Source organism: Budorcas taxicolor, chromosome 3, assembly GCF_023091745.1.
Source record: "Budorcas taxicolor isolate Tak-1 chromosome 3, Takin1.1, whole genome shotgun sequence".
NCBI classification, from domain to species: domain Eukaryota; kingdom Metazoa; phylum Chordata; class Mammalia; order Artiodactyla; family Bovidae; genus Budorcas; species Budorcas taxicolor.
The window spans coordinates 16,895,006-16,921,137 of record NC_068912.1 but is presented as its reverse complement, the minus strand read 5'-3'; the positions used below and the strand labels follow the sequence as shown (position 1 = coordinate 16,921,137).

The 26,132-nt window shown below is 58.4% G+C and overlaps 2 protein-coding genes across 5 annotated transcripts; both read right to left on the bottom strand.

Moving 5' to 3' along the window:
- Positions 1-279: 279 nt before the first annotated feature.
- On the bottom strand, positions 280-14,838 carry DENND4B (DENN domain containing 4B). 2 transcript variants are annotated; one of them, XM_052636575.1, is made up of 29 exons: positions 14,582-14,838; positions 13,448-13,595; positions 12,348-12,687; positions 11,311-11,563; positions 10,989-11,058; positions 10,625-10,794; positions 10,308-10,552; positions 9,833-9,899; positions 9,676-9,734; positions 9,360-9,504; positions 8,912-9,087; positions 8,691-8,791; positions 8,087-8,302; positions 7,414-7,559; positions 6,967-7,106; positions 6,748-6,874; positions 6,140-6,346; positions 5,733-5,861; positions 4,754-4,934; positions 4,354-4,521; positions 3,735-4,123; positions 3,449-3,571; positions 3,082-3,251; positions 2,859-3,000; positions 2,420-2,656; positions 1,791-1,908; positions 1,537-1,702; positions 1,385-1,449; positions 280-1,282 (listed from the first exon to the last, which is right to left on the bottom strand). In XM_052636575.1, exons 2-29 carry the CDS (start codon positions 13,455-13,457, stop codon positions 1,137-1,139), a joined length of 4,506 nt encoding a protein of 1,501 aa, XP_052492535.1. In that variant the 5' UTR covers positions 13,458-13,595; positions 14,582-14,838; the 3' UTR covers positions 280-1,136. The 2 variants fall into 2 exon arrangements, with proteins under 2 accessions (XP_052492535.1, XP_052492536.1); XM_052636576.1 differs by lacking the exon at positions 13,448-13,595 and having other exon boundaries at positions 281-1,282.
- Positions 14,839-16,273: 1,435 nt separating this feature from the next.
- CRTC2 (CREB regulated transcription coactivator 2) lies at positions 16,274-25,778 on the bottom strand. Of its 3 annotated transcripts, none has more exons than XM_052636879.1 (14): positions 25,595-25,778; positions 22,745-22,846; positions 22,539-22,655; positions 21,901-21,962; positions 21,222-21,290; positions 20,948-21,051; positions 20,805-20,834; positions 20,564-20,628; positions 20,413-20,462; positions 20,053-20,297; positions 19,284-19,690; positions 17,715-17,984; positions 17,018-17,204; positions 16,274-16,874 (listed from the first exon to the last, which is right to left on the bottom strand). In XM_052636879.1, exons 1-14 carry the CDS (start codon positions 25,745-25,747, stop codon positions 16,654-16,656), a joined length of 2,082 nt encoding a protein of 693 aa, XP_052492839.1. In that variant the 5' UTR covers positions 25,748-25,778; the 3' UTR covers positions 16,274-16,653. The 3 variants fall into 3 exon arrangements, with proteins under 3 accessions (XP_052492839.1, XP_052492838.1, XP_052492840.1); XM_052636878.1 differs by having other exon boundaries at positions 21,901-21,965; positions 22,542-22,655; XM_052636880.1 differs by lacking the exon at positions 21,222-21,290 and having other exon boundaries at positions 21,901-21,965; positions 22,542-22,655.
- Between the last annotated feature and the right edge of the window lie 354 nt (positions 25,779-26,132).

Here is a 26,132-nt window from a genome sequence, read left to right as displayed (position 1 = left end):
TGGAGGTACTGGAGAAGTTGGGAGGGGGGATATGGGGGAGAGGAAAGAAGGCAGAGATGAGCTCAGGGCCCCCAGAGAATGGAGCCTTTGTGTGGGGTACAGATGAGGGACAAGGAGGTGATTGTGTGGGAGGGCCGGAAGTACCACACAGACTGGCACCACCATAGCCAGCACCGGATTCACCCCTCTCCTGCTCTGAGACTCCCTGTGCCCCAAGGGACCAGCACCAGACCTGGTCAGGGAAAGTAGTGTGTGCCCAAAGGCAGCAAGGGATGAAAAGGTGGAGAGAAGGATGTGCAGCCAGGAGAAAAACAGCGGTATCCCCCACCTTTATCCCAGAGAACAGGAGGCAGAAGGAAAAAGACAGAAGCAGCTTTTACTATATTTACATCCAACGAAACTTCACAAGGAACAATCCTTATTGCACAGTCAGGGCCTTGGGTGTGTGAGGCATTCCCCAAGATGGAGTGGACAAGAAGGATTAGGACTAGAGGGGCACCAATTTTTCCTAAGGAGAGCTTGGGACTCCTCTAGCTTCTAACTCCTGACTTTCAAGGAGCTACAAACCACTGGACCATGGAGCCCCATTTCCCTTCTCTCTCTTACTGTCCATAAGAACCTCCTAAGCAAGGGGGCTGTGGCTCCAGAATAAATAACTTAAAATACAAACACTAAGGTAGAAAGGCATAGAGAGCCTTAGGCTCCTTCGGCAATTCTAGGGGAAAGGGACCATCTCTGGTGGGAAATGACATCCCTCCCTCCTGTTCAGGGCAAAGGCTCAGTAGCTGTGTATCTTTCCAGTTGTTTTTTAAAACAAAAACTTATAAAATGGCCAGGGCAGTGCAGATCTGTGGGTACCCTGGAGGGGAGTTCCTGGTATAGGATGGGGTGGAACAGAGATGTGCCAGCTACCCCCAGGCCTCCTCCAACATCAGCATGAGCATAGAGGGCAGGCTGGAGATGGGAAATTGTGACTTTTGGTAATAGTGGGTCCCACTGCCCCCACTCAGAGCCTATGGCTGGGCATGCTTCCTAGCCTATTCCCAACTCGGAAAGAAACAGAGAAGCAGGTTCTCTCTAGAATCCTTCCTCCCTCACCTCCTCAGCCCAGACTGGAGAAGGAAGCTTAAGGGTCCCTAGCATTCCAGAGGCGCTCCAAAACATTTCCGGCAATCAATGGCCTTTGGGGTAGGCATCTGTGCCCGCCGCTGCCTCAGCTCCTCCTTGCCCATGCTGCTGGCCAGCTTGTTAAAGGCGGATTTGTACTTCTTGTCGAAGGCCACTAGGGAAGAGGGTGGAGGTAGGTCAGTATGTTAGGTCAATCCCCAGCCTCCCACACCTGGCCCTAGATCTAAACCCCTCAGCCCGCTGCCTGTTCCCTCACCTATATCCATGTGGTCCTTGCCCAGAGCAGCCAATGTCAGGAATAAGATCTCACGGTAGATGCTCCTGGAGTGGAGTCAAAAGGGTATAAGTGAGATAAGGCGGAAAGGAGCCTGCGACAGACCCAGGACCTCTCGGATGGGAACGTGATACCTTTGCAGGTGCAGGCCAGTGGGAGGGGGCCCTAGAGTTTCTAGCAGGAGCCCTATAGCCTTGTGCACCTCGTTGAGACCGACGTGGCGCAGCACCGATTCCAACAACGCCAGGCTAAGGGATGCAGGTACTGGACCTGGCCATACCACCCGCTGTGGGATCTGGCCTGGGTGGAAAAGAAGGTAACCAAGATTATTGAGCCCTCTAAGCACAGGACCTACTCCTTCCCATTCTGGGCCAAATATGAGACTCACTGTGGACCCTCCAGAGTACATAGAGAGGTGGGCAGCTATCGGGATCAGGGGTCAGGACGTCCCACAGCAGCCGCACCTGCACGGACGCTGGATCAGGCATTGTCCAAGGAGCTGGGGCCTGCAGGGGGCCAAGATAAAGAAGACAGGCTCATGGCGTGGGAGGCAGAGGGCGGGAAACGGACAGGTGCTATTCCAAGGGACAGGGACATTACCAGGCACAGCTAAAGAGAAGAGAGAAACTCTTGTTCCCCATGGGAATGCAAGTTCTCTGAGAGCAAGGACTTTGTTTTGTAATCTGCTGCATCCCTAGTGCCTAAAACTCTGCCTGGAACCTAAAAAGTGCCCAATAAATATTGGTGCAATGAGCAGAGTGATGAATAGATGAACATTAACGAATTAGTACTGGGGTAACAGGCACTACACTAGGTGCCTAACAACAGCCCAGAGAGGGGGCAGTTATGCCATCTTACAGATGAGGAGACTGAAGCTCAGAGAAGTGAAATGAAATGGCCAGGAGTCAACCAGTTATAAGCGACTCCAAACCTGTGCTCTGCCTATAGCGCCAAGGACACAGGGGACTGAGAAACAGCTAGGAGACGAGGGGGCAGGGACTGTGTCCGCGCACCGACCTGGGGGGGCAGGGGCCCATCACAGGAGGCCAGCACCAAGCACGGCAGAATGCTGGGCAGGCGCAGCCGCTGGAAATACCACAGAAGGTTCCAGAAGATGATGGGGTGAGCAGCAGGCAACTCAGGCAATGCCAGCACCTCACTGCCTTCGTTCTCGACCAGTGACTCCAGCTCCTTCCGCAGCACGAGGGGGCTGAGATACGCCCATGCCCCACTCTCAACACGCCGGGAGGCACTCTGTCAGGCACAAAGCAGGAGGGCAGGGGAGGGGATATACCACAGCCCCATCCTCAGAGCCCTGCTTCCCACTGAGCCACCACATCCAGCAGCTTCTGGGACGCCCCTTGCCCTCTGTACCCATCTCTCCTCAGCGTCACTGGGGCTACCCACAGGGCAACACCCACACACACACTCAGCTGGGTTCTGGCCCAGCCCTTACCCCCGTGTGCCCGTTGCAGAGCTGTGGCTCATCCAGGGCTAGGCAAAGCCTGCGGTCACTGAGCACAGGGCCTGGGCCCCCGGGGACAGGAGCGTCGCTGCTGCCACTGGCACCAGCAGGGGCAGGCTTGGGGCTGGGGGCACTGCAAGGAGATGGCGGGAAGGTTAGCCCTTAGGCCTCTGCCGCCCTGCCGCACCCGCAGCCCCTGCCCGTCTTTGGGCACCTGGGTCGGGAATCAAGGGTCTGGACGCTGAGCAGGGGCACAAAGGGGCAGGCGCAGAACGGACAGGTGGTGTTGAGGTTGGAGTCGTCAGGCGCCCAGCCAGCCATGATCTCCTCATCATACACCAGGGAGTCACAGGCACGGCACAGTGAGCAGCTAGACAGCAGAATCTGCAGGTGAAAGGCCCCAGGAAGCAGGCCCCTTTTGGCCTCAGAGCTCAGGAGCCCCTGCTCCTTACCCAGGCTTGAACCTCCACAGCCCAGCCCAGCCTCCTCCCGCCTCCCGTCAGCCCCTGCCTCTGACAGGGTGCCTTGGGTGTGGTATATATGTGAGCTCCAGCAGTCTGTGTGGGAGGGGTTATCCTCACTTCCAGGGAAGGTGGCTGGAAGGATCCAGGGGTGTCACTGAGGCGCTCTGAGGAACGGCGAAGGCTCACGCTGCTGAGAGAAGATTCTGAGAGGTCCCACTCACTGCCCAGAGAGGCTGAGCTCTGCCATTATGAGAGAAAGCACAGTCAGCCAACCCCATGCTGCTCTTTATCCAGGAGGCTGGCTCAGCCACCCTTCAAGGCCCACTTCTGGGCACTGCAAGTTTGCAGCCCCTCCCCAGGCCTCCAAGTGCTAAAGTGTCTGGAGCCTGCCCTTAGTGGTTACCTCAGATGCAGTGGATCCAGGGCGCTCCCGGGGGCGCAGAAGGCTGTCCATGGGGCTGCGACGGGCTGAGGGAGGCAGGTCAGGGGGCAGCTCAGACGGGGGGGCACGAGAGGTGGGGGGGCGGCGAGAAGGAGTGAGCAGCTGTTGGAGGCGGGCACCCAGCCCTCTTCGGGGGGTGCTGGCCTCATCCTGACGCCCACCAGCCTTGGGCACCCGCCCACTTGGCCCTTCCAGGGTTTCAGTGGACTGGGTGCTCAGGGCTGAGCCTGAGTCCCCTGGGCTGCCTCCAGGTGCCGACTCTTCCCCGGTCAGGCTCAGGTCTGAGAGGCTTCCATCATGCCAGGGAATGGGTGATCCCCGGGGTTCCAGGACCCCCAAGGCCTCTATCACTGCAAGGCAGAAAAGAATCAGGGAAGATGGAGTCCAGGCCCTCCTTGGGACCTGAGCAAACACAATTCCTGGCTATGCAATCTGGCACCACAGCCCCCACCATGATGACAGTCTGGGCAAGATTCCCCCAGACCCTACAGTACCTGCCACAGAGCACCACCCCTCCACCTGGAAAGTGGTTAGGGTAGCTGATGGGCCGAGGGGTGGGGCGTGGGATGAGGGCACTCACTGTGGGCCACACCAGCCTCCACGGTGGGCTGTGCCCCTCGGGCACTACCCAGGCTGCCGCTCTTCACCAGGCGTCCCATAGGTGAGGCGGGGTCCCGCAGGCTTCGCCCGGCCCAGGTAGTCTGGCGCTGAAGGGGGCGGGTTGGGGAGGGGGGCTCCAAATAGGGCTCTGCAGAAGGCAGGAAGGGGTCAAAAGACAGCCAGCTGGAAACCTGGCCCCCAGCTCCAAAACAGAGCTCCTCACGGGGACCTGGGTCTGCAAGGCTTCTCCCAGGCGGAATCTCTTGTCTTTTGTTGGCTGCCAAGGGTAGTCTACCTGTCCTCAGCGCACTGACTGTCAGCCACTGGACCAGCCCAGCTCTCCATGCCTGTCCCCGCCTGTGTCACCAGGCCCTACCCACCTGGCTGCGAGCTGCCTGCCTCTTGGGCTGCTGTCTCCACCTCCTCCTGCTTCTGCTGCCGCTGCCGCTGTTCTCGCAAGGGCTGGCGGAACTGAGCAGCCCCCAGGACCACGTTCCGGAGCTTGGCCCAGCGCAGGCGCCCACCCGGTGTGCCAGACGGCCACTTGCTTTCCAGCACAGCCTGCCAAGCACAGTGTTCACCCATGCAGACAGCCTGTCTCCATACCCTGGGCCTCAGCTAGATGCTGACTGCCTGACCTGGGGGCCCAGCGACCACCTTTCCCTCCAGACATCCTGCCTATGATTGTCCTGCCAAGGGCTCAGCCAGGAACAAGAGCCCAGAACAGACAGCTGGCGGTGGCCACCCAGGGGGTTCTGGAGGAAGTCAGAAACGGTGGAGACAACCTGTCTGCAGACTGCTGTTTATAAACTGTGGGCTTTGAAGACATCAGTTCATTTGTTTTGGCCATTAGTTTCCTCATCTAAAAACAGGAAATAGTTTAGCGTCATGGTGAAGGGCCTGGATTCAGGAAACGATATGCCTGTGTGTGTCCTAACTCCCTAACTTACTGTGGTACCTCGGACAAGTTACTAACCCCCTGCAACCTCATAGGCTCATCTGTAAGATGGGGACGAGGATCGTTCCACTTCAAGGAGCTGTGGGAAAGGTAAGATGGCTTTACGTGGATGTTGTCTTTGGAGCAGAGCCTGGCATCCTGGCTCCCATGATCAGCTATTCCTGGGAGGTGGCGGTACTTTCCTAACCTGCTTGCCAGGACTGCTGTGGGTGAGACTCAAAGCAGCCCAGGTGCCGAGGCACTAGAGGAGCTCTGTGGGACAGTGGCCGCAGGACCCTGTTGGACTGTACGGGCCCGATCTCCACGGGGAGGGGAAAGCCACAGGTGTCGGGGAACAGCGCCCGCCCCACATACCCCTGCCACCACCCCACCGCCCACCCCAAAGGCGAGTGACTGGGCACCTTGTTATAGTAGCCGTAGGTGATGGTGTTGGGCACGATGCCCGCCCGCCGCATGTCCAGCATGACCCGCACGGACAGCACGGGCTGCCCGTAGTGCGAGCACAGCTGCATCAGCACGCGGTAACACACCTGGGCCGGAGACACGCGGGATGAGGTGGGCTCGCTCTCGGCCCCAGTCCTCAAGCCTCAGTGAGCGCCCACCTCCAGCCTCCCCAGTCCTCACAGAGCCACCTCCCTTCCTGCGGACCCTGCCACCCCGAAGTCCCTGCTGCGACAACCTGAACACGCTCACTAATCCAGTGAACACGACGGAGCACCTGCCCAGCTCCTGGACTTGGGCCCATGTTCCCCGTCGGCTGCGGCCCCCGGGGCTGCACCAGCCCCTGGTACTGGGCCCGGGCACCCACCTCATCAGGCAGCACCACCTTGCGGCTCTCCATCTGGCGCAGCACCTGGTAGGCCGTCTGCAGTGCCCGCACCCGGGAGGGCGCCGAGCGCACATAGGCAGGCAGACACAAGAACCACAGCCCGTAGCAGTGGCCCAGCAGGCACCGGGCCCACAGCTCAGGCACAGCTGCTGACTTCTGTGCCATCCGCTGCGCCACCTTCATCTCCTAAAGAGGGCGGGGGACACACCTTGGTGAGAATGATGCCAGGGCAGGTCTTGAAACAGTGTGGGAGAAGCAGCACCCACCCTGAGAAAGGGTCTGTGTGCTGAGGGGGTGGCAGGGACAGTGCCCACAGCCCTGGATTCCCAAGCACAGATGCTTAGCTTGAGTGTGGGCAGGTGTCCTGGCAGAGGCAGCAAGCCCCTGGATTTCCGGAGTCCTCAGAAAATGAAGATGAGGACGACGACAACACTGATGGTTCGTGTTTCTTCTTTGTGCCAGACATGTTGAAACCTCCCAACAACTTTGTGGGATAAGTACTGATATACCCATTTTACAGATGAAGAAACTGAAGCAGCAGTCCTGGCCTGAGTCAGATGCCTCTAGGGGGCCCACCTGCTGGTTACCTGTTTGGTACGGCGAGGGGCAGGACTGCTGGGGGCACTGCGGGATGGGCCTGGCACAGGCAGAGCCCCGGCTTGTTCTTGAGGAGACTCGAACAGCTCAGCCTGTAGCTCGGGGAACCCATCATAACTGGAGGGGCGGAGAGAGGCCATATGGAGAGCAGTTGGTACTAAGTCAGCTGATCAGGCCTCAGAGCAAGAGAGGGGGCGGGAGGTACTCACCAGTACTGAGGAGTGGATTCACTGCCCTCTGGCGCTGGCGGCTCCTCGGGAGGCGTGATAAACACGGTGAGCTCACTGCCCGACAGCTCCTCCAGCTCCACCAGGGGCGTGGGCTCAGGCTTCTCCTGCTCTGGGTGGACCTGAAGCAGGATGGTAAGAAAGGGGACATCCAGACAGTGGGCACAGAGCAGGGCCAGGGATCCAGAAGATGGCATCTCCCGGGAAAGCACAGCCACGGGGAAGCAGGTAATGGGCCCAGACTCTGTCAGGGCCCTGGAGATACAGCCAGGGGACGAGTGAGGGGCAGGAAGACAGTGTGTCTATGAGGCCAGTTGTGTGCGCTGCACGGGGGCACCAGCCTCACCACGTGTGAGACAGTGTTTATATCTGGGGTGACAGAGCCGAGAGAGGAGCAGAGGGCACAAAAAGAAGGGATGATCCCAATACCTTGTCAACACAAGAGTCAAAGAATTCGAGGGCAGCGTGCCGAGCAGAGCCAAAGGAGCATTCCTCGATGAACTGGGAGAACATCTGCGTGTGTAGCAGCTGGGAGTACAGCTTGTGGCTGGAACGTTCTCGGGACTTGAGGAAGCCTGATGGGTGAGAAGGGGGCCAAGAGGGTGGTCACTGGGGGCTCTACCACAGCCACCCGCTTCTGAACCCTTGTCTTGGCTCCCCGCCAACTTGGCATCCAAGGCCATGAAAGCCATCCTCTCTGGCCCCTCTGGCCCTACACGCCAAGCTGACCAGCTCAGCTGCCCCAGCACCATGGTCCCATGGCATCCTTCCCTTTTATCCTTGGGCATCGAGGGCCTCAGACTGGGGAGTCACCAAGAGGAGACTTTCGCCCTTGGGCTGGCTTACCACAGGTGTCATTGTGTTCCCACCAAGCCCTGGGCTTCCCAGAGGCTGGTGCCACAGCTGATTCATCTTTGTACCCTTATCCCCTCACCAGGCCCAGAAGAGCACATAGCTCAAAGCTGGTGACCACAAAAATGCCAGCTGAGTTTAGAAACAAGTAACTGTGTGATTTCACATGCCCTCTGACTTCCCCACGGAGCCCAGCCCCTGGTCACCTGTCCCACGATACCTTCCCCAAGCAGGGACAGGTTGCCTTTACCTTGCAGGAAGAAGAGGTTGTCGACATCACGAGACCCCTCAGAGGGGGCCTGGGTGAGTGGGCGTAGGAAGTCCCGGTAGCCCTTGAGCAGGCAGGCCATGAAGCGGAGGAAGGCTCCCTGGACCTCGCGCTCTAGCCGGGCCCGGCGGCCACACACTGCCTCGTAGTCCGTCAGCAGGAATTCCAGGGAGGCCTCCTCCTCAGGGCCAGTATACGCTGGGGACCAGGGCAGCCTGAGCATCAGGGCCAGCACCCACAGGGCTTGCTCAACCCTGCTCCCCACAGAAGTCAGGTTGCAACCCTACCACCTGCTGCCCCCCACCACTGCCAGCTCCTAACAGACCTAGTACCAACAGCAACTAAAAGTTACCTTTCGGTAACAGTTGCAAGCCGCCCCGGTGGCAAGCCCAGCCTTCTGACACATCCAGGAATTTAATGTGGCATATGCCTTGACCTCTACCTTGAACTTGAATTCCTCTCACTCCCACCCAGTGAGAGCTCAGTGCTTCTAACCTCCCCAGGTAAGGTCCGGCTCTCCACAGGTCTCCCCAGACCAGAGGTTAAAGGTCGGTAACGGTGTCCGGCCTCCCCCCAGGCTCCTTACTCTGGCCCAGCTGCTGGTAGAGGTGCGTCAGTGTGGCCAGCAGAACCTTGTAGGGCCTGCGGGGTAGGGTCCGAGGGGAGAGGGGCTTCTTTTCCTCAGTCCTGTGAGATAAACAGAAGGAAGAAAGGGTGATAGGGTTTCTTGTTTTCCCTGAGGCTCCTTTGACCAGCCCTCTTCTGCGCCCATCCTCGAAACCCCCAGAAAAGACCCAGCCCTCTTACTGGAAGAGCGTGTTGGTATCAAGATCCACACAGATGACATCCACAGGTGGGTCATGCAGATCGAAGTAGCTGGAGTGGATACCCACGATGAAGGGCACGGGGGCACTCAGCACATCTGCCAGCACCAGTGGGCACAGCGGAATGTAGGGGCACTGCCAGTGCAGCGGGAAGGTCATCTAAAGCATCGGGGGATGAGAGCCAGTGAGCAGGGCGCAGGGAGGCAGCAGAAGAGGGGCATGGACCTTGACCGGTGGTGCTTGTGACAAGCTGCTGGAGTTGAGCTCCAAAGAAAAGCTCCTGACTGAAGCTCTACACCCTGTAGGCCATGCCCAAGGATGAGACTGAGGAAGTCCTCCTCAAGAAAGGAAAAGTAAGGAGAATCCAGGCAGGGACTAGGGCACAAGAAAGAACACTCTGGGTAAGGCAGGCCGGGCAGAGTGGCACTCACAGAGACAAGGGCCTCGCAGACGCTGGTGAGCAGATCGGGCCGCAGTGAGTGGACTAGCAGCTTGTGCTCCGTGAGCACAGCGAGCAGCAGCGTGATGGCCAGCTCCGGGCCCAGGGTCTGCAGCAGCTGCAGGAAGCTGGCACCACTGGGGGCAATGCCCAGGTGGGGGAAGAGTCAGCAGGAGGCCCTTCCCTCATCGCTGGGCACAGACACCACCTGGGCCCAGCCTGCACAGCCCTCTACACCAGTGCCCACTTGCCTGGCACCCACCCCGCCCCTGGTCATCACAGCCCTGCCCCCCAACCTGAGCATATACCTGAGGGGCAGGGGTGAGGATACAGGCTGGCAGAGGAGCAGGTTGTCATAGGGAGACATCTGAGAGGCAAAAGAGCCACAGGTCAGGATGGTGAAGACTAGCCCCTGCCCATTCTCCCCCTGCAGGGGAGAATTCTCCCCCCAGACCCAGCCCTCACCTGCACCAGGATGCGGGGTCTCTGTGGGGAAGGGAAGGGAACATTGTGAATGAAGTGGGAGATGTGCCTGGGGGAGAGAGGGACGCGGTCAGAGGCAGGCTCCAGGCTGTCCATTCAGCGCCTTTGCTCTTCTCCTCCGCCTGTCCCCAGGGACCTCGCTCCTCCCTGAGCTCTACCTCAAGACTGCCGCCAGCCACGGGAGCCGCCACCATGCACAGCACTGATGCACAGCAGGAGAGATCCCTCTGGGTGTGCACAGGCCCTGGCCAGGACTTGGCTAAGCAAGTGTAGCCTGGGTCTCAGGCCCCACTCGCCCCTTCAGCCAGGGGCACTCCTGCAATGGGCCAGCTCTCCAGCCACACCTACAGCCCCGTCCCGACTCCTCTGCGCCCCTGCCCCCCCAGCTCCATCGTCCTCTCCTCCATTCCTCCTGGCCTCGTAACCCTTCCCAGCATCGGGGAAGCCCCATGCTCACGCTTCCAGGGGCAGACGGTGGGGTCCCGAGACGGAGTAGCGGTAGAGGAAGGTGAGGAAGGCGCGGAAGGCTGGGAAGGCAGGCCAGCGGGACAGCACAGCGATGGCGCGGCGGCTGCGCACAGCCCGGCCCCCCAGTGCCCGGCCCCGCTCCACAGCGCTCAGCAGGCCCAGGGCCCGAGCCTGCCGCTCCGACAGCCTGGCCCTCGGGAACGCCTCGTAGAACTGCAGGGCAGCACCGTACACCTGGCAGGGGCAGAAGGGCAGTCAGGTGGGCCCCGCGGAGCCCAGACCCCTGACCACGCTCCACACACCCACCTTATCACCAGCTGCACCCGTGAGCACAAAGGTGGAGAAGACGGGCACGGGGTACTTGGTCTGGGCAGGCCAGCACTCGATAGTGGCCCCCATGGGCAGGCAGAAGACGGGCACTGACTCGGGCAGCGGGAACGCCTCATTGTCCTCCTCTGGGTAGCGGCCCAGCAGCTCTGCACCCCCGGCAGAGTGGGGGGTCCCCAAAAGGAGTAGGGTCCATCAGACACCGGGGGAAAGAACCAGGGGATCCCAGAGAAGGGCCATGTGGCAAAGGGGAGGTGAGTTCTGTGGACACTGAAGGTACCCGCCGAGAGGCACCAGGGCAGAGGGACGCAGAGGGTCGAGGGAACAGAGACAGGCTACTCACCTGCCTCATACACCAGCGTGTTGGCCTTGGCCAGGCCCACCTTGTAGCACAGGTACACTGCTGGGCCCCACTGCCCCAAAACGGCAAGAGACAAGCAGACACACAGCTAACAAAGGTTCTGAGGGGTTATTTTGTCCACCACCCCTAAGTGGTCTTTGTCTTTACAATGCCTGTTAATCCCAGTCCCCCAAGACCAGTGTCACACCTCTGGACCCACCCCCGCCGCTAGAGGCCTTGGTCCTAGCATGCCCTGTGTGCCCAGTGTCCACCCCTTACACGGAGATGACATGAGTCTTGGCTCCTGGCCCAGGGCCCCACTCACCATGCCAGGGTTGAGGTTGCGGGGCAATCGGCAGTAAGTATGAGGAGTGCCCTCGCCCTTGCTGGGCAGTACCAGGCAGAGGTCAGTGATGCCCAGGGCATGCAGCCCTGCCCCCTCTGCTGCCCGCCGGTAAGTGAGGTAGGTGCGGGGGTGCCCAGGGCCTGGAGGGGCCAGGTTGGCTGAGTGGCTGTAGGGTGTCGTATCTAGCACTTGGAAGCCAGGCTTGGGACGTTCTTTCCCCTCATACAACACCCTGGGCACAGAGAACAGAGAGAGATGTCAGAAGTCCACAACAGAGGAGAAAGCCCCCAGTCTTGCTAGATCTGCCTTCCTAGTCCTACCTACTCAGCCTAGTCGAACACCGACACCAGGGCCCACTTCTTGCTGAACCCGCCCTCCAGAACCCTGCGCCCCTCTCTGCCCGTGGCTCAATTTTTTTTTTTTTAATATTCATTTATTTGGCTGCTCCAGGTCTCAGTTGCAGCACTCAGGATATTTAGTTATGGCATGTGGGATCTACTGACCAGGAATCGAACCCAGGCCCCCGGCACTGGGAGCGCTGAGTCTTAGTCCCTGGACCACCAGAGAAATCCCTAGGCTCTACTTCTTGATCAGTAACAATACTTCAGGCCTTCCATGGCTCTCAGTGCTCAATAATAAATACCAAGAAGAAAAGCTACCATTTACTGACTCTGTGCTAAGTCCCTTATATGGATGATCTCATTTCATGTCAATTTCATCTCAACTACCCTATGAGGAGGTATTATTTTCCCCAAATTACAGCTGAGGAAATAGACCCAGAGGGGCTCAATAACCTGCCAAAGGTCACAGAGCTAGCAAGTAGCAGCACTAGTACACGCACCCAAATCTGTGTGAGGACTAAGTACACACAGCTTCAGGCTCTTCTCCCTGGCCTCAGGACCACTCTCTTGCCATTCCCACTGAACATCCCTCATCCCATACCCCTACCTCTCCCTGCCTCACCCCAGGTCGCCCAGCCTCCCCTGGTGCCAGCAGGCGTAGGTAGGTGCACACACCCCAGCTCAACGAGGGGGGGCTTGTCACGCCCCCTCCGGTAGCAGATGACGGGTTGAGTTCCACCTAGGAGCCCAGCGCTGAGTTCCAAGGGGTGGCCTCCAGCAGAAGCCTGGATGCATGTGTAGCCCTGGGGCACCTCCTCGCCCAGGGCCCTAGCGATGACTGCCACATCTGTGATGGGCTCAGCTGGCCGGGGAGGGCGCAGGGGCCCACTGGGTTCAGGAATCCACGTTTCCTCAGGGATGGGTGCTCCGTTCCCTGCAAGTCCAGCTATCACGAAGTAATCCACCAGCCGGGGGGGCCGCTCCTCCGCCATGGCCCCCCCCTCACTCACTGCATCTGGAATGGTCAAGTGGGGGAGAGATGAAGCAAGGAAGGTTTGTGTTGCCATGGCAACCAGCAACCAGGGAGTCTCCCTTTTGCTTCCCTCCTCTTCCTAGTACTTTCAAGGAAAAGCAGGATCAGTGGCCAGCCAATCCTGAACTCTCCCGCCTGTGACATCACCAGGCCCTAACAGCCCACCACAGCTCCTTAAAGAGACCAGGACCCTCCCTCTTGGAGGTACCAGCCCTCTTTCCAAAGAACCCACTGCACACAGCTAACTTAGGCTCTGGGTTCTGACATCACATGGTTTCTGTATCCCTTTTAAAGACCCCAGCCCTCTTCACTCCCTAACATAACAGAGATCACAATTTTTCTGTAATGGCCTACAATAACATTCATTCTGGCCGTGACATCAGGCGAACATTACAGTCTTTTTATAGATTTCTGGCCTTCTTACTCTAGTTGACATTCTAAGAATCTCATGAGCCAGCTAATATTCTTAAAGCGCCCACCTCTAGGTTTTTGTGAGGAACCCACAAAACCCAGGCTTTAAGTGTCTTTTCACCAGACTTGAGTGTCCTTTTTTCTAACCTAGCTCCAGTAACCTGACCAAAAAAAAAAAAAAAAAATCAGTGCCCTCCAACCTCCAGGATCCTTAGGTATCCTCAGTTAAGTCCAAAGAAGCTGTGGGAGACAGTCCCCACCATCCCCAAGCCCTCCATGAAGCCCAGAGACGGAAACAGGCCCACAGCGGCCTCTCAGTAACTCTTCTCACCTGCCTCCATGGCCCAACCCCCGGAAGTAGGAGCATCAAGGGTCCCGGGGTGCCCTGAGTGCAGAAGCTGGGAAACAGCTTGGTGGGTGGCTTGCAGCAGAGGACTGGAGGCGTGGGGGCTGCTTCAGAGGGGAAGGGAGGTGACTTCCTGAAACAGTGGAGGGGAAGCTGCAGCTCGGCGGAAGTCAGCCTATGGGTGTGTGTGTGGTGCTGGTGAGGGTGTGCGGAGGAGGGGGGGTATTGTCAGAAGGTGCCAACACAGCATCATTCCAAGTTGGAAGCTTTTTAGCCTAAGGACCCGGAGCAAGGCAGAGGCAGCTCAGATTAGATCCAGGATGTACAGTCCTACTTAACCTCTCACCCTTGCCCAGAGAAGAGGGGGCAAGGGACTCTCATGGACCCAAGCTGGCTCTCCTTAACCTGGCCTCTGGTCACTCACACATACACCAACTCCAGCTAAATTTAGTCTCCACATCCGCGAGGTGAAGCCAGGAGTCGGCGTCAGCCTCCTGATTTAGCTCTGGGACCCAGCCCCGTGCCTCGTCCACTGCAGGCGAATGGGAGCCCTATGTCCTCTGCCCCAAGCAGCAGGCAGGAGCCACGAGGTGAGACCAGCTGAGGGGCGAGTGGCTCCCATCGGCAGGACCTGCGCAGCCGGGCCTCTCCTCACCAAGCTAGGGAAGAGCCCTGCAGGAAGGCAGCCCTTTCTCCCTAGGGAACGCAAGGGGCAGGGACACCACTCCGGGTCCCGGCGCCCACGAGCCGGACAGCGGGAAGTTCGCGTTGGGGCAAAGGGCGCGCCGAGCGGGAGGAGGCTGAGGAAGGAGCAGGAGGGCAGAGAGGAGCGGACGCGCAGGCGGCCGGGGACGTGACGGCAGCAGCGCCGGCCGCCGCGTGACCGGAGCGGGAGGGAGGGGTGCTCAGGCTCGGGACCCGCGGGAGCAGGAGGGGTGCAGGGCGCCGGGCACAGCTAGCTAACTCCAGACTGCGCCCTCCCCTCCACTTTCACTTCCCCAGGAGAGAGGAACCGGAACCAGATGTGCAACGCCAGGGAACAGCTGGGGAGAGCCCCCGCCCCGCCCGCGCTCCCTCCCTCCCTTCTCCGCCCGTTGCCCCGCCCGGTCCAGCCCCTACCTGCCTGCCCCGCGACTGCCCGGCCGGCCGGCCCGCGGGCGGGTGGCTCGGAAGGCGGGCCGGCGGACGGCAAGGCTACCCGGCCCCGGACATGGCGCACCCGACTCGGGCGCCGCTCCCGCCGGGACGGCGAGTGAAGGAGGAAGAGGCGGCCGAGGGCGCCGGGGCGCAGGGCGCCTTGGAGGGAGATCCGGGCGATCCCAGCGTCCCCGCCGCGCTGCGCCACGCGGGGACTGTGCTGCCGCGCCGCTCGCTCGCGCCGCGCGGTCCCCCCGGCTCCTGCCGCGCTGAGGGCCCGGTGCTTCTCCGCGCGCCCCGCTTTCTCCGCTCCCCCCAACCCCCCCTCCGGGACCACGGGCGCCGCCGCTCCCCCCACCCCCCCTCCCCGGCCGGCGGCCGTGACCCTGGCCGCGCCTGCCCAGCGCCCGACCGCCTGCAGCGCGACCCCTGGCGGCTGGGAGGGCCCCTTGCACCCAGGGAGCTTCCCACCACCGAGCCATTGCCCGACACTGACCCTAGGCGGCCCCTGAAGTCCGAGGCGTGCTCTCGTCCCGCCCTCGAGCCTACTCAAATGTGGCTTGCCTGCTTGGGTGAAGGCCCTGAAAGTCTAGTGTGAGGAGACCCAGATGGCTGCTCCTACTTCCAGGTTTAGGGCACACTGCATTCCCTTCCAGCCTAAGCCAGAAGTTCTCAGTTCTCATTTTTGAAAATGACAAGTTTTGGAAAGAGGAAGCGGAGAAGCCAGGACTGTGGGCTGTGGGCAAGTAGCCGAGGCAGAGGTAGTGGAGGAGCGGCACTGCTCTTCTGTGCTGTGTGAGGGAAAGAGGGCAGAAGCTCAGAGGGTCAGAGGACTAGCAACCCAAGCCAAAAAGAGGAAACCATCAAAACAGGTTAGCTGGCACTCAAGCCTCTGAATGAGTGAGGAGTGGGAGGGTGATGTGAATTCATGCACGGTGAGGGGCAGAATGAGAATGAGAAGCGTTGGGTTGGAGGCTGGCCCGGCATATCGAACTTCCAGGTCCTCTAGGCTTACTATCTGGCCTCGGTAGTTTTTAAATCCTCTCTCCTTGGAAGCCTTAGCACTGAGGCCAGATACACCTGGGGAGAGGTGGGGTCATTCTACCAGAAATATCCAGAGCTGAGAGCTCAACCAGCAGTCACCTTCTCACCTCCTGACTCACTGCCAGGGTCTCAAGTTTGAGGAAGAGCAGCAGCAGTCAAAGCCCCTGTCCCCTGATGCCACAGCAAGGCCCTGGACAAGTGAGAAGGCACCTGTGCTGCCACGGGGCCTGCACCCAGCCTGCAGCCCTATGTCCCGTGCTGAGTACAAATTCTGAGGCTTTGGGGGGCCCCTCCACAAACCACATGGTGTTGAGAAGATGCAAAATGCGTAATAGGGGACTTCCCTGGTGTTCCAGTGGGTAAGACTCCATGCTCCCAATGCCCAGGTTTGATCCCTGATCAGGGAACTAGATCCCACATGCCCTGAATGCAATGGAGATCCTGCATGCTGCAACTAAGGCTTGGCACAGCCAAATTAAATAAAAAAAAAAGCATAGCAGGCAAAAAGACTCATGTCCCCAAGAACTCCCCTGATCCCCAGCCGTATCCCAAACAGGAGCCAACCACACCAAGGGTTTAATAGGATTTTTTTATTAACATATAATATATTTAATAAAAAATAATATCCACTCTGGCTCTCCTCCACTGTAAGGGGAAGAGTGGTGAGGAGGGGCTGGCACTGCCCACCCCTAGGCATCCGGACAAGCCCTGCCTCCGGGGCTCCCCTCTACCCCCCACTTTCCAACAGGCTCTGACCTCCAGACAGACGGTTCAAAGTTACAAGTGCTTTAGGCCCTCCCTTGAGGTCCCCCAGGTCCCCCCCCAACTTGTGCAGAATTCAGGGGCCACCTGGAAAAAAACCCCTTGCCTTTTCTCATTCTTGGGATCCTTCATTCATGTCAGAAAGAGGATCTGGGGGCAGAGAGTGGCATCTCTACTGGCCAGGGGAAGGGAGGAAAGGGACAGTGACGAGGGATAGGGCCGAGAAGAGGGATGGCGCTGAGGTGGGCTCACTGAAGCCGGTCACTGCGGAACGAGTCCTCCACAGCCGGGTCAGGCAGCAGGGCGCACGGGTCGCTCAGCATGCTGAGCCCCTCCAGGCCCAGTGGCTCCATGCGCAGCTCCTCCTCCAGCCCCAGCCCCAGCCCCAGCCCAGCTGCTGACACCTCGAAGCCCGGCACTCCAGCCAGGGCCGCTGCAATCTCCTTGGAGAAGCCTGGGGAGGCATCTCCTGTGTGGACGGAAGAGACGAGTGAGGCCCCCACGCCTCATGAACTCTTCCAAGACCGCCCCCCTGCCCCGCCCAGTCTCCTGCTGCGCCACCCAATGTATCTCACCCTCCTCCCATCCTCAGTCACCGTCCACACCTCTCACCTGTGAGGATGATGTTAGGCCCTGAGCCGTGGCGCGAACAGTGGGTTACGTTCTGGTGGTTGAGGGCGTGAGGGTCCTGGGGGCCACTCACTGGTCCCTCACCCCCTAAGAAGCCAGGCCCTTCGGGAAAGCCAGGGGGATCCAGCGCCAGGCTGGTCGATGGGTTCTCCATGTTGAACTGCTCCAGCTATGGACACCCAGACAAGCCTGGAGTAAGTGGGCTTCAGAGCAGGGTGTTGCTGCCTGGCTTTGCGAGCACTGCTCACACACCCGCCTTGCCCAGTAATCTTCATACACCTCTCTCTAGCCCACCTCACCTCCCACACTGCGGGAACAAAAGCAGAGATAGAGGGAAATGGCAACAAGCAGAGCGACAGAAGAGAAGAGGGCCCAGGGGAGGTGAGGGCCCCGTACCTACTGGGACAGGGCATGCACGTGCCAGGAAGACAATGGGTCAGAGCAGCAGTCAGCAAAGAGCAAGCTGCGTGGAGGGAGCTGGGGCAGAGGGGCAGGAGTGGGGGCAAACGCAGGGAGAGAGGAGCCCCAAGCTGATGGGACTGTGTTACCTAGGGAGAAGAAGGAAGGCTCTCCCCACCTAGATGTTCCAGGTCAGAGTGGCCCCCTCAGTACCACTCAGGCTCTTTTGACCCACCTCCATCCCCTCCCCGGCTTCTGAGCTAGGGGCCCAGGTACTCACGTTCCCCAGGCTGAAGTCACTCATCGACCGGTGGTAAGACTGCTGCCCATGCTCACTGGGGCTGGGTGGGTACAGTGTCCCATACTGCAGCTGCCTGCCTGGGGGCTGGCCCCCTGAGGGCTGCACTGAGCAGGCCTGAGAGGGCAGCCCTGGCTGCTGCAGAGGCTTTGGGGTGGGTTGCTGGGTGGGCAGAACCAAACTTGGGGGGCTGTATGGGTATGGAGGCAGCCGCTGGTCGGTGGGCAGCTTACTGGTATCCAGGGGGACGCCCTGAGGAGAGGCAAGCAAAAAGGGAGACGCTTACCCCTCAGTGTGCCCCTTAAGAGGAACTCTTTGTCAGAGCTTCTCACCCTCTTCAGTTGTAGCCCTCCTCAACACAAAACCAAAAGCGTTCCGTTGGGCATCGCTGAGGTGCAACTACTCTCAGGAAAGCATCTCAGAATGCAAGTGACTGAATGAGCTTAACACAAGGATAATTCTGAATCCACTCCAGGAGTCAACGATTCTTAAAGCGGGGTACTCTACTATCAGTAATCAACTACGTGTGAGACACCTCACAAGCTACTGATCACACAACAATGACCTTGACAACTGTTCTAAAGCCCTGAAGAGGCCAGAGGGACTGCGAGAGGAAGGAGGGTGAAAGGAGCTGGCATTAGGCTCCCTCCAAGTCCCAGGAGAGCAGAGCCCTTGCTGGCCTGGCCTTAGCCTTTCCTACAGAAAAGGGGGCCTGCGTAAAGATGGAACACAGAACACACATTCCAGGGAAGAACAACAGAGGAGGAAGGGAAACTAGAATGGAGGGGAGGGAAAGGAGAGCATCAGGGTGAAAGGAGAAGAGGAGCAGAGAGAGCAGAAAAGGGGGAAAGGGCAGGCGAGGAGGGAAGAGCTCAGAACGTCAGCAGCGAGGAAAAAGCCCTAAACCAAGAATGTGGGGTTCTGGTCCCAACTCTTCCCTCACATGCTGTGTAAACTCGGGAAAGTCACTTTCCCTCTGGGCCCCAGCGTCGTCGTCTGTAAAATGAAGGGACTGGGATCCATCACCTGACAGTCTCTATGAAATCCTAAAAGGAAAGTGAGCAGATGGGAGAGGGAGTGGGGCAGGATGGATGCAGGAGAAAAAAGACAGACAAGAAAAGAAGGACAGGAACCAGAAAGAGAGAGAAAAGGGCAAGGGTGAGCGGTCCTTTGGTGAGTGTGCAGCTGGGCCAGGCATGGTGCTGAGCGCTTCCCGCATGTGATTGCCTCTGATTCTTACATTGCTGGCCTGGCTTTACAGATGAGGATGCTGAGGCTCACAGGAGTTAAGTAAACATCGAAGGAGACTGATGCTAAGAGGTGGGGCCAGGATTTGAAATTAGAAGGCTGCACCCCAGGGTTTGCATTCTTAAAGCCAAGAGGAAACAAGATGGATCCAAGCAGGGCTGGTAGAGGATGGAGGGGATGGGGTCGGATAACACCAGGAGTGAAGGAGAAGAGGTACTGGAAGAAAGCAGGGTGGGAGGGAGAGAACTCGGCAGAAGAAGGAAGGAGGGGAAGACAGACATTAGGGAAGGCAGCCACGCATACCTGAGTGATGGAAGACAAGGTGGGTGACATTGTTGGCGAAAACTGTTTGGGCAGCTGCTGTTGGGACCTTCTGGCGTCGGCTGGGCCCGCGGGCAAACTCAGGGGACTGAGGGGCACACGGCGGTGGCGGGGGGGGGCCCCAGGGGCAGACGCTGGGTAAGGGGCGGCTGCCAGCGCCGGAGAGGGAGCGGGAGAGGAGGAAGCGGAGGAGGAGAGGGCCGGGGCACTGAGCGAGGGGTGGCCCAGGGAGGTGCTGGGCAGTGCGTGGCGGGCCAAGGAGGAGGCAGGCAGTGAGGGGTGACTGTGGGAGCCCTGGAGCTGGGGCTGAGGACTGCTCAGGGAAGCCTGGAGGTTGGGATTGCTTAGGGAAGACTGCAAGGAGGGGTGGCTGAGAGGTGAATGAAGTCCTGTAGGCACAGACAAAAAACCAGAAATGCCAACATTACTGATGGGAACTGGGCCCCTTTCTGCTTGGAATGGGTAGCAGTGACCAGACTATGAAAGCGGCAACACGATGCCCTCCCTACGCTGCCCCTGGCAATCAGGCTGGCGCTGCCCACTTGAGGGCTGCTCTCCATCTTCTTTCGAGGAACAGCCACACTCACCAGCTCTCACTGGCAGACGACTACAGTGAGGGAAACTGGGGGGAGACGGATGAAGGGTGGGGTGTGGGCAGCCACAGGAAAATCCTAGGTGCTCAAGCTTCCCACCCCTTTGTCCCTCCAGCTAGACAGCACCCCAGGGACATGCAGCCAGGACAGCCACTCACCTGGCGCATCGTAGCCCGGGCCCAGGGCCAGGCCCCCGCTGATGCCCAGGTGGGTCATGGTGTGGGTCAAATTGGAGGTACTGCTGCCCCCACTCAGGCTGGGATAGGCTGTCTCCTCTGGGTCCAGGGGGGTGGGCAGTGGTGGGGGAAAGTGCAGGTTGGTGAGGTCAGGTAGGGAGCCTCCCGTGTTCATGGCAGGTGGGAGGACAGGCACGGTGGCAGGCTGGTCAGGAGACGGGAAGATGCTGGGAAAGAAGACAAGATGTAAATGGGGGCAGCGGGCAGCAAAGAGCAGAGCCCAGCAGCCCACAGTTCCCCTTACAGCTCTCCCCACCTCAGCTGACCTCACAGAGTACTTACTTAATTCCAGGGACTTCACAGGACCGCGGTCGGGAGGAGGACGAGGACAGCTGAGGAGAGAAAGAAGAAGGTGGCAGATGAGGACAGAGCTCAGGGGAGAACCCTGAAGACCTGCTCCATGGAAAGAAGAGGGACAGTGGGCCATGCCTACCTTCTTCGCATCCCATGGTTTCAACAAGTGCTTATCATCTAGCAAGTTCTCCTCAATAGCAGGGACTTGAAAGAGAAAGACTGGTGATGAGAGGGTTGGAGAAGGCAGTAAGGCAGGACAGGAATCAGATGCAGGCAGGAGGGAGACCCCTCCCTGGCTCTGAACAAAGCCCCCAACACCAGCCCAGAAATTCTCTGGCATTCAGTACCCCCACATACCGAATGCGGTGAGGAACACATACCTTTGGAGTCCATCTCGCCGTCCAGACAACCTGTAAAGGATGGAGTGGCTGTGTGTGGTGGAGTTGACTGTGTGCCCACCTGCCTACCTGCTTCAAAACAAAAGTTCCAGGGCTTGACCTCACCCTGGGACATGGCTGCTTACCTCCACGGCGGCTCGGCAGGACGCTGGGGGGTGCAGGGCTTGGATAAGTGTCCTGAGGGCTGGGGTTCATCACGCTTGTGTGAAGGGCAGAGTCAGAGCTTGTCCTGTGAGGGGAACAGAGATGAGCTGGCACCCATGACAGCCTTCCTGCTCCTCGTGCCCTGCTCAGTAGGGGAAAACACTAGCTGGGCTGGGACAGGGTGGGGTGGGGGAACAGGGCCCCAGAAACTACAGATAAGGAGAGATGTGGCCTAAAGAAGGCAAGGGCCATCACCTGTTAAGTGCAGATGGTAGTCGAAACAACTGCCCCTTCTCTGCAGGGAAATTGCCCCAGGGCATTGTCCTGGGATGGAAAAACAAAGTCATGAGGAGGAAGGCTCACAAGGACCAGAAGACAGGTACTGGAGGAAGAGGGGGAAATGTGGGGCAGCCAAGAGGGCTGGGTACCCGGGATCATGCCTCTTTCTTTCTGATCGTTTTGATACTTGGGATCCGTGAACCCTCTCCACAAACAAACTAAGATCTGGAAATCCTCAACTTCTATCTGCCAGGACAAGCTAAATAGGAATCTTAGAGCTTAGCAAATGTTCTGGGTATGAATATTAGGGATCAGATGGACAGGGGAGGGGTTTAGAATCTGAGTGCACCCACTCTTGATAGGAGGCAGCCACTTTCACCAGCCACCCTGCCCGTCTCCCCTCCCCCTCACACACACACACCCCAGCTACCATTGGTCCTGCTCTGGCTGGACAGGGAGGCTTGGCCATCCGTGTCAACATGGCCAAGACTGGACTCTGACCCATTACTCCACCTACCCCCACCCCTCCCAGCCCTGCCATTGTGGGAGGAGGTATGGCTGAAAGCCTGGCCGAGCAGGCCCAGACCCAACTCCAGCTCCAGCCAGAGACAAGTCAGAGAGTAGGCAGGAGACCCTGCCTGCCCTGGACACTGACCTCCGCCAGCCGGACTCCGGGGGAGGAGATAAATAGGCAGGACTATAGGGAGAGCTGTCAATGTGAAGAGCGCCAGTTAAGGGAAACAGTGAGGAGGGGATGAGTGGAAGAGAGACCAGATAAGAAAAAAATAACGGAGGCAGCAATGAGTTGTTTTAAGAAACAAACACCTTTTTTTTTCCTCCTCCTCTACACGGCCAAAAATAAGGGCAAAGAATGGAAGAGAAAAAAGGGAATCAGGCCTAATGGAGTCAGAAAAAATAGATGAATGTCTAAGCAGCCTTTGGGGGAGACAGGTGGTTGTGACGGTCTCTGAGATTGAAAGCCACAAACAAATGTGAGCAGGAGGGAAGCAAAACCCTAGCAAGAGTTGTCAGGGAGCCATGTATCTAGCAGCAAAGAGCAAGCTGAAGTCAAGAAGGTCAGCACCGGCCAGAGACGGCGGGCACAACCACAGGAGGGACAGCTCCCTGTCGCAGGAGCCAGTGCTGACACAGGGGCCAAACGTTTCAGGCGGACTGGGTCAAGAAGCTTCTGCAAAATGGGACTGGACAGCACCTCAAGTCCCTTTTCCCACCATGAGCTCCTGAGGAACCCCACCCCACCGCCCGCCAGACTGCACAGCCCCTGAAGGATATGTGGCGGGGGTAGCGGCGAAGCGGGGACACCATTCTTCGGGGATCTCGCTGCACCCGTTCCACCAGCCCATGATGTCGAGTGCTCCGAGATGAATCCAGAGGGGAGTGGAGGGGGCTCTGCCAAAAGAGACAGGCAAGTCAACGGAGGAAGCCCCATGAGAGCCTGCTCTCCACCCCCGACATCCCACAAGCCAGCGTCCACTCACCTGGAACTCGGCTAGGCCACAGCCAATCTGGTTCACATTGGGCAGAGAGCCACCATAGTGGGAGCTCCTTGTGTACGCCAGCCGCAGCTTTTGGGCCTGTAACTGAGACATGGAGGACAGACGGGAACGTCAGGAGGGTCCTGAGCACTGCTCCTGTCGCCCCGTTTGCCATCCCTGTCTTCAGGACACGTTACTATTGCTGATGCTTTCAAGAGACCTGCCAGAAGAAAAGCCACCGCTGGGGGGAAGACCCACTGAGACCCAGTACAAACAATCTGCCCTAGCTCTTCTGCGGGCTGCCCTCATCCATGCTATCACTCATGCCTGGCATCACCCAGCCAGGGAGAGCCTACCACTCTACTCAGGGCCTGTCCCAGTTGGCATCAGCCTAAACAGAGTTCCTGAGGGGCTGCCAGGAGCCCCCAGGCTAATCACATGGGTGAATTCCTGGGGCAGAGTGACTATTAGGCAACTCTGCTTTCCCTTCCAGATGCATACAGGACTACCTGGAAGACAAGAGAAGGGTCACAGGTGGGTGCCACAGAGCCATGACTGCCAGTCTCTTGCTCTGGAGGGTAGGCACAGGCTTTTGGGCTCTGCCATTTGCCCAGCCTCAGGAAGGCTACACAGAGCCTCCAAAAATAGAACAACTAAATGATGACTCTTCTACCCGGAAAAACAGAGCTGAGACCAATAAGCATTCTTCTACCTAGTCCTAAAGCCCCTAAATAGGCAGGGGAGCCTGCAGAATGGGGGTGCGTGGTGGGGAGAAGCAGTAGTCTACTCCAGCCTGGCCTAGAGCTATCTCCTTGGCCTCATCCCCACTTCGGGGAGATGTGTCTGGCATTGGAGTAAGACACCACACCCCTCAGCCTGGCATGGATTCAGTCTTCCTAAAGATCTCATGTCCCTCTGTGAGAGATGAGCATCTCCTTCTGAGGCTCAGCCTCTGCCACCAGCCAAACAAGGAGACCCAAGGCAGCTGATCGGTGGTAAAGTCTAAGAGCTTCCATGGCTCATGCTGTTGTGCATAGTCCAACAACAGAATTGACTCTCTGTCCTAAGAGGTCAGTCCAGCGAGTTCAGTGGGCACTATACTGATCTTTGGTCCACTTTAGGACCGCTACTCATATATATGATAACCCCAGCTTCTCAGTAGTATAGGTCCCACAGGCCGTATGTGCCTCACATGAGACCTCCCAGCTGGCCAGATAACAGGCTGAACTCCAGGTCTCTAATCTCTAGCTTTAGGTCTCCGGGCACAGACCATGTATGCCCTAGGTGTTTTATGTGCAGAAGAGAAGTTACCCAACAGGGCTAAGCTGAGCTGAAGGGACAGACTGAAGCACCACAAAGAGAGAAGGTCCAGCGTTTGAGCTTTCGTTTGTACATGCTAGCCCTAGATCCCATCATTCCTCCGCTGGAGTCACAGTCCAGAGGGCATGGCCTCAAGCCGCCAGCTGGAGGTCAGCCTCTTGCCCACCTTCCTGTCTCTGCCCCACCTTGATCAAAAGCTCCTAAAGGGGAGCAGTCAACAGTTAGATCATGAGTCTCATAACAGTGAGAGGGGATTATGTGCAAACACACACAATTTACTTCCCCATCTAACTTTCTCTGACTCCCCAAAACTAGGACACATGGTCTCTAGAGACTCAAAAAAAAAAGTAAAAAAGCACAAAAAAGACTAACAGAGGTAACGGAGACACACAGACAAATACAACCAGAGTCCCAGTCACAGACAGATTCAATCAAAGGCAGTCAGACCAGCAGAAAGAACTTTGAAATGTGGTATTCATGTTCGGCCATCCATCAAGCTTTACATTCCTTCTAACTTCCGGCCAGGAGGGATCACTGCAATATCCTCACCTGCTGTTTGAGAATAATGTGTCCCTAAATTAGGACTGCATACCAACTGGGCAAACTCCCACCCCACCTCTCCCTGACATCCAGCCATGGGAAGCAAGACACCAAGATCGGGGTGGCAGGGGTCTAGGTAGCTTCAGAAGCAATTCTGCCAGGATGCTTTCTTTCTGGAACTGCGTAGGAATGAATATTTCCTCCCTACAGAAGACCCTCCAAGCACCCCATAACTAACCCCCCAAACGCCCATCTCCCTAGAAAGTTCAGCAAAGCATCGGTTCCACATAACTGATAGCTTACTGGTTACCTACCCCCTTTCGAGATCCAAAGCCCTCTCTCTCCTCCAAGGCGACCAGGGCAAAATACCAAGCACCAGTCTGTGAGCAATGGACCTCACCTTCATTCACGTCAGGAAACCACAAGAAGTATTTGAAAAAGGAAGCAAAGGGACGGGACGCAGGAGGGGACTTCCTGCCCCACTATACCCAGTTCAAACCACTCATGGGGCCCTTTCCCGGAGACACTAAGTGCCGAGAGTAGCGCAACAAGGCAGAGAGACCATATAAGAGGAGATCACCAATTCAGAGAAGCCAGACTAGGGCGAGCAGGCCAACCCCCCACCCGGCCCCGTAACCCAATATCGAAGATGCTGAGTCCCTCAGAGAACTCAATCAGAGATGCACAAGGACCACCCACCTCCTAACTCCTCAGGGTTTCGGGGACCATCTCCTCTCCGTGTCCATTCCTGCCTCACTTACTCCGCCTTCCCAGTCGTTCCCAAACTCTCCAACCTCTCAGGAGTTTCTACCTCCTCCCGCAAAATCCGTCTTCCTGCCCTCGGACCCTCCACCCGCGCCTCCCAGACGGCGGCGCCCGCTGCCCCTGCCGCGTTCCGCCTCTTTCGCTACGGCTCCCGCCCCCGCCCCGCCTCTCGGCTCCCCGCTCTGGGACAGCTCTGCTCGGCTCCCGCTTCCCGAGGCGGCCCCTTACCCGGGTGGAGCCGATGTCCATCATCACCTCCTCGAAGGCCGCCGTCTCCTCGGCCTGACGCTGCTTCTGCAGCGCGATCTTCTCACTAAACTTACGCGGATTGGAAGCTGAGGCCGTGGCCGAACCGGGCCCGTTTGCTCCCGACGTCGCCATCTTCCTCCCCCGTCCCTCCCCGCCACCCTCCCAATACAAGCCACGGCCTCCGCCGCGGGCCCCGGCCCGGCTCTTCCAGCCGTAGCCGCCGCCGCCGCCTCAGCGAGCACCGCGAACCCGGCCCCAGCCTAGCCCTGACCTGCTGCGCGCGGGGACCGCCGGGAATTGTAGTTTGTTTACGTGACTCTTTAACAGCCCCAGTCACGCAATACGAGGGAGGAAACGGACACCATTTCCCAGCAGCCCTGTTGACTCCGGGACCCGGGGATTTTGCTCCTCCCTCTCGGTTCCTCCCTGCGTGGGGCAAACTGGGAAATGTAGTTCTATATTGGTCCAGAGCCTACAAATGCGAAGGGCGAGGGTTTAAAAAGAGTAAAGGAAAAAG

What these genes read in the sequence shown, in the direction of transcription:
- DENND4B (XM_052636575.1), bottom strand. An exon ending in TCCTCACCCCTGCCCCTCAG is followed by an intron (nt 9,505 to 9,675) that starts GTATATGCTCAG and finishes CATTGCCCCCAG; the next exon opens with TGGTGCCAGCTTCCTGCAGC. An exon ending in CAACCTCTTCTTCCTGCAAG is followed by an intron (nt 7,560 to 8,086) that starts GTAAAGGCAACC and finishes CTCACCCATCAG; the next exon opens with GCTTCCTCAAGTCCCGAGAA.
- CRTC2 (XM_052636879.1), bottom strand. Translation starts at nt 25,747, where the DNA reads ATGGCGACGTCGGGAGCAAACGGGCCCGGTTCGGCCACGGCCTCAGCT. An exon ending in TGGACATCGGCTCCACCCGG is followed by an intron (nt 22,847 to 25,594) that starts GTAAGGGGCCGC and finishes TCCATGTCTCAG; the next exon opens with TTACAGGCCCAAAAGCTGCG. An exon ending in CCCGGGCTACGATGCGCCAG is followed by an intron (nt 19,691 to 20,052) that starts GTGAGTGGCTGT and finishes CTGTGCCTACAG; the next exon opens with GACTTCATTCACCTCTCAGC.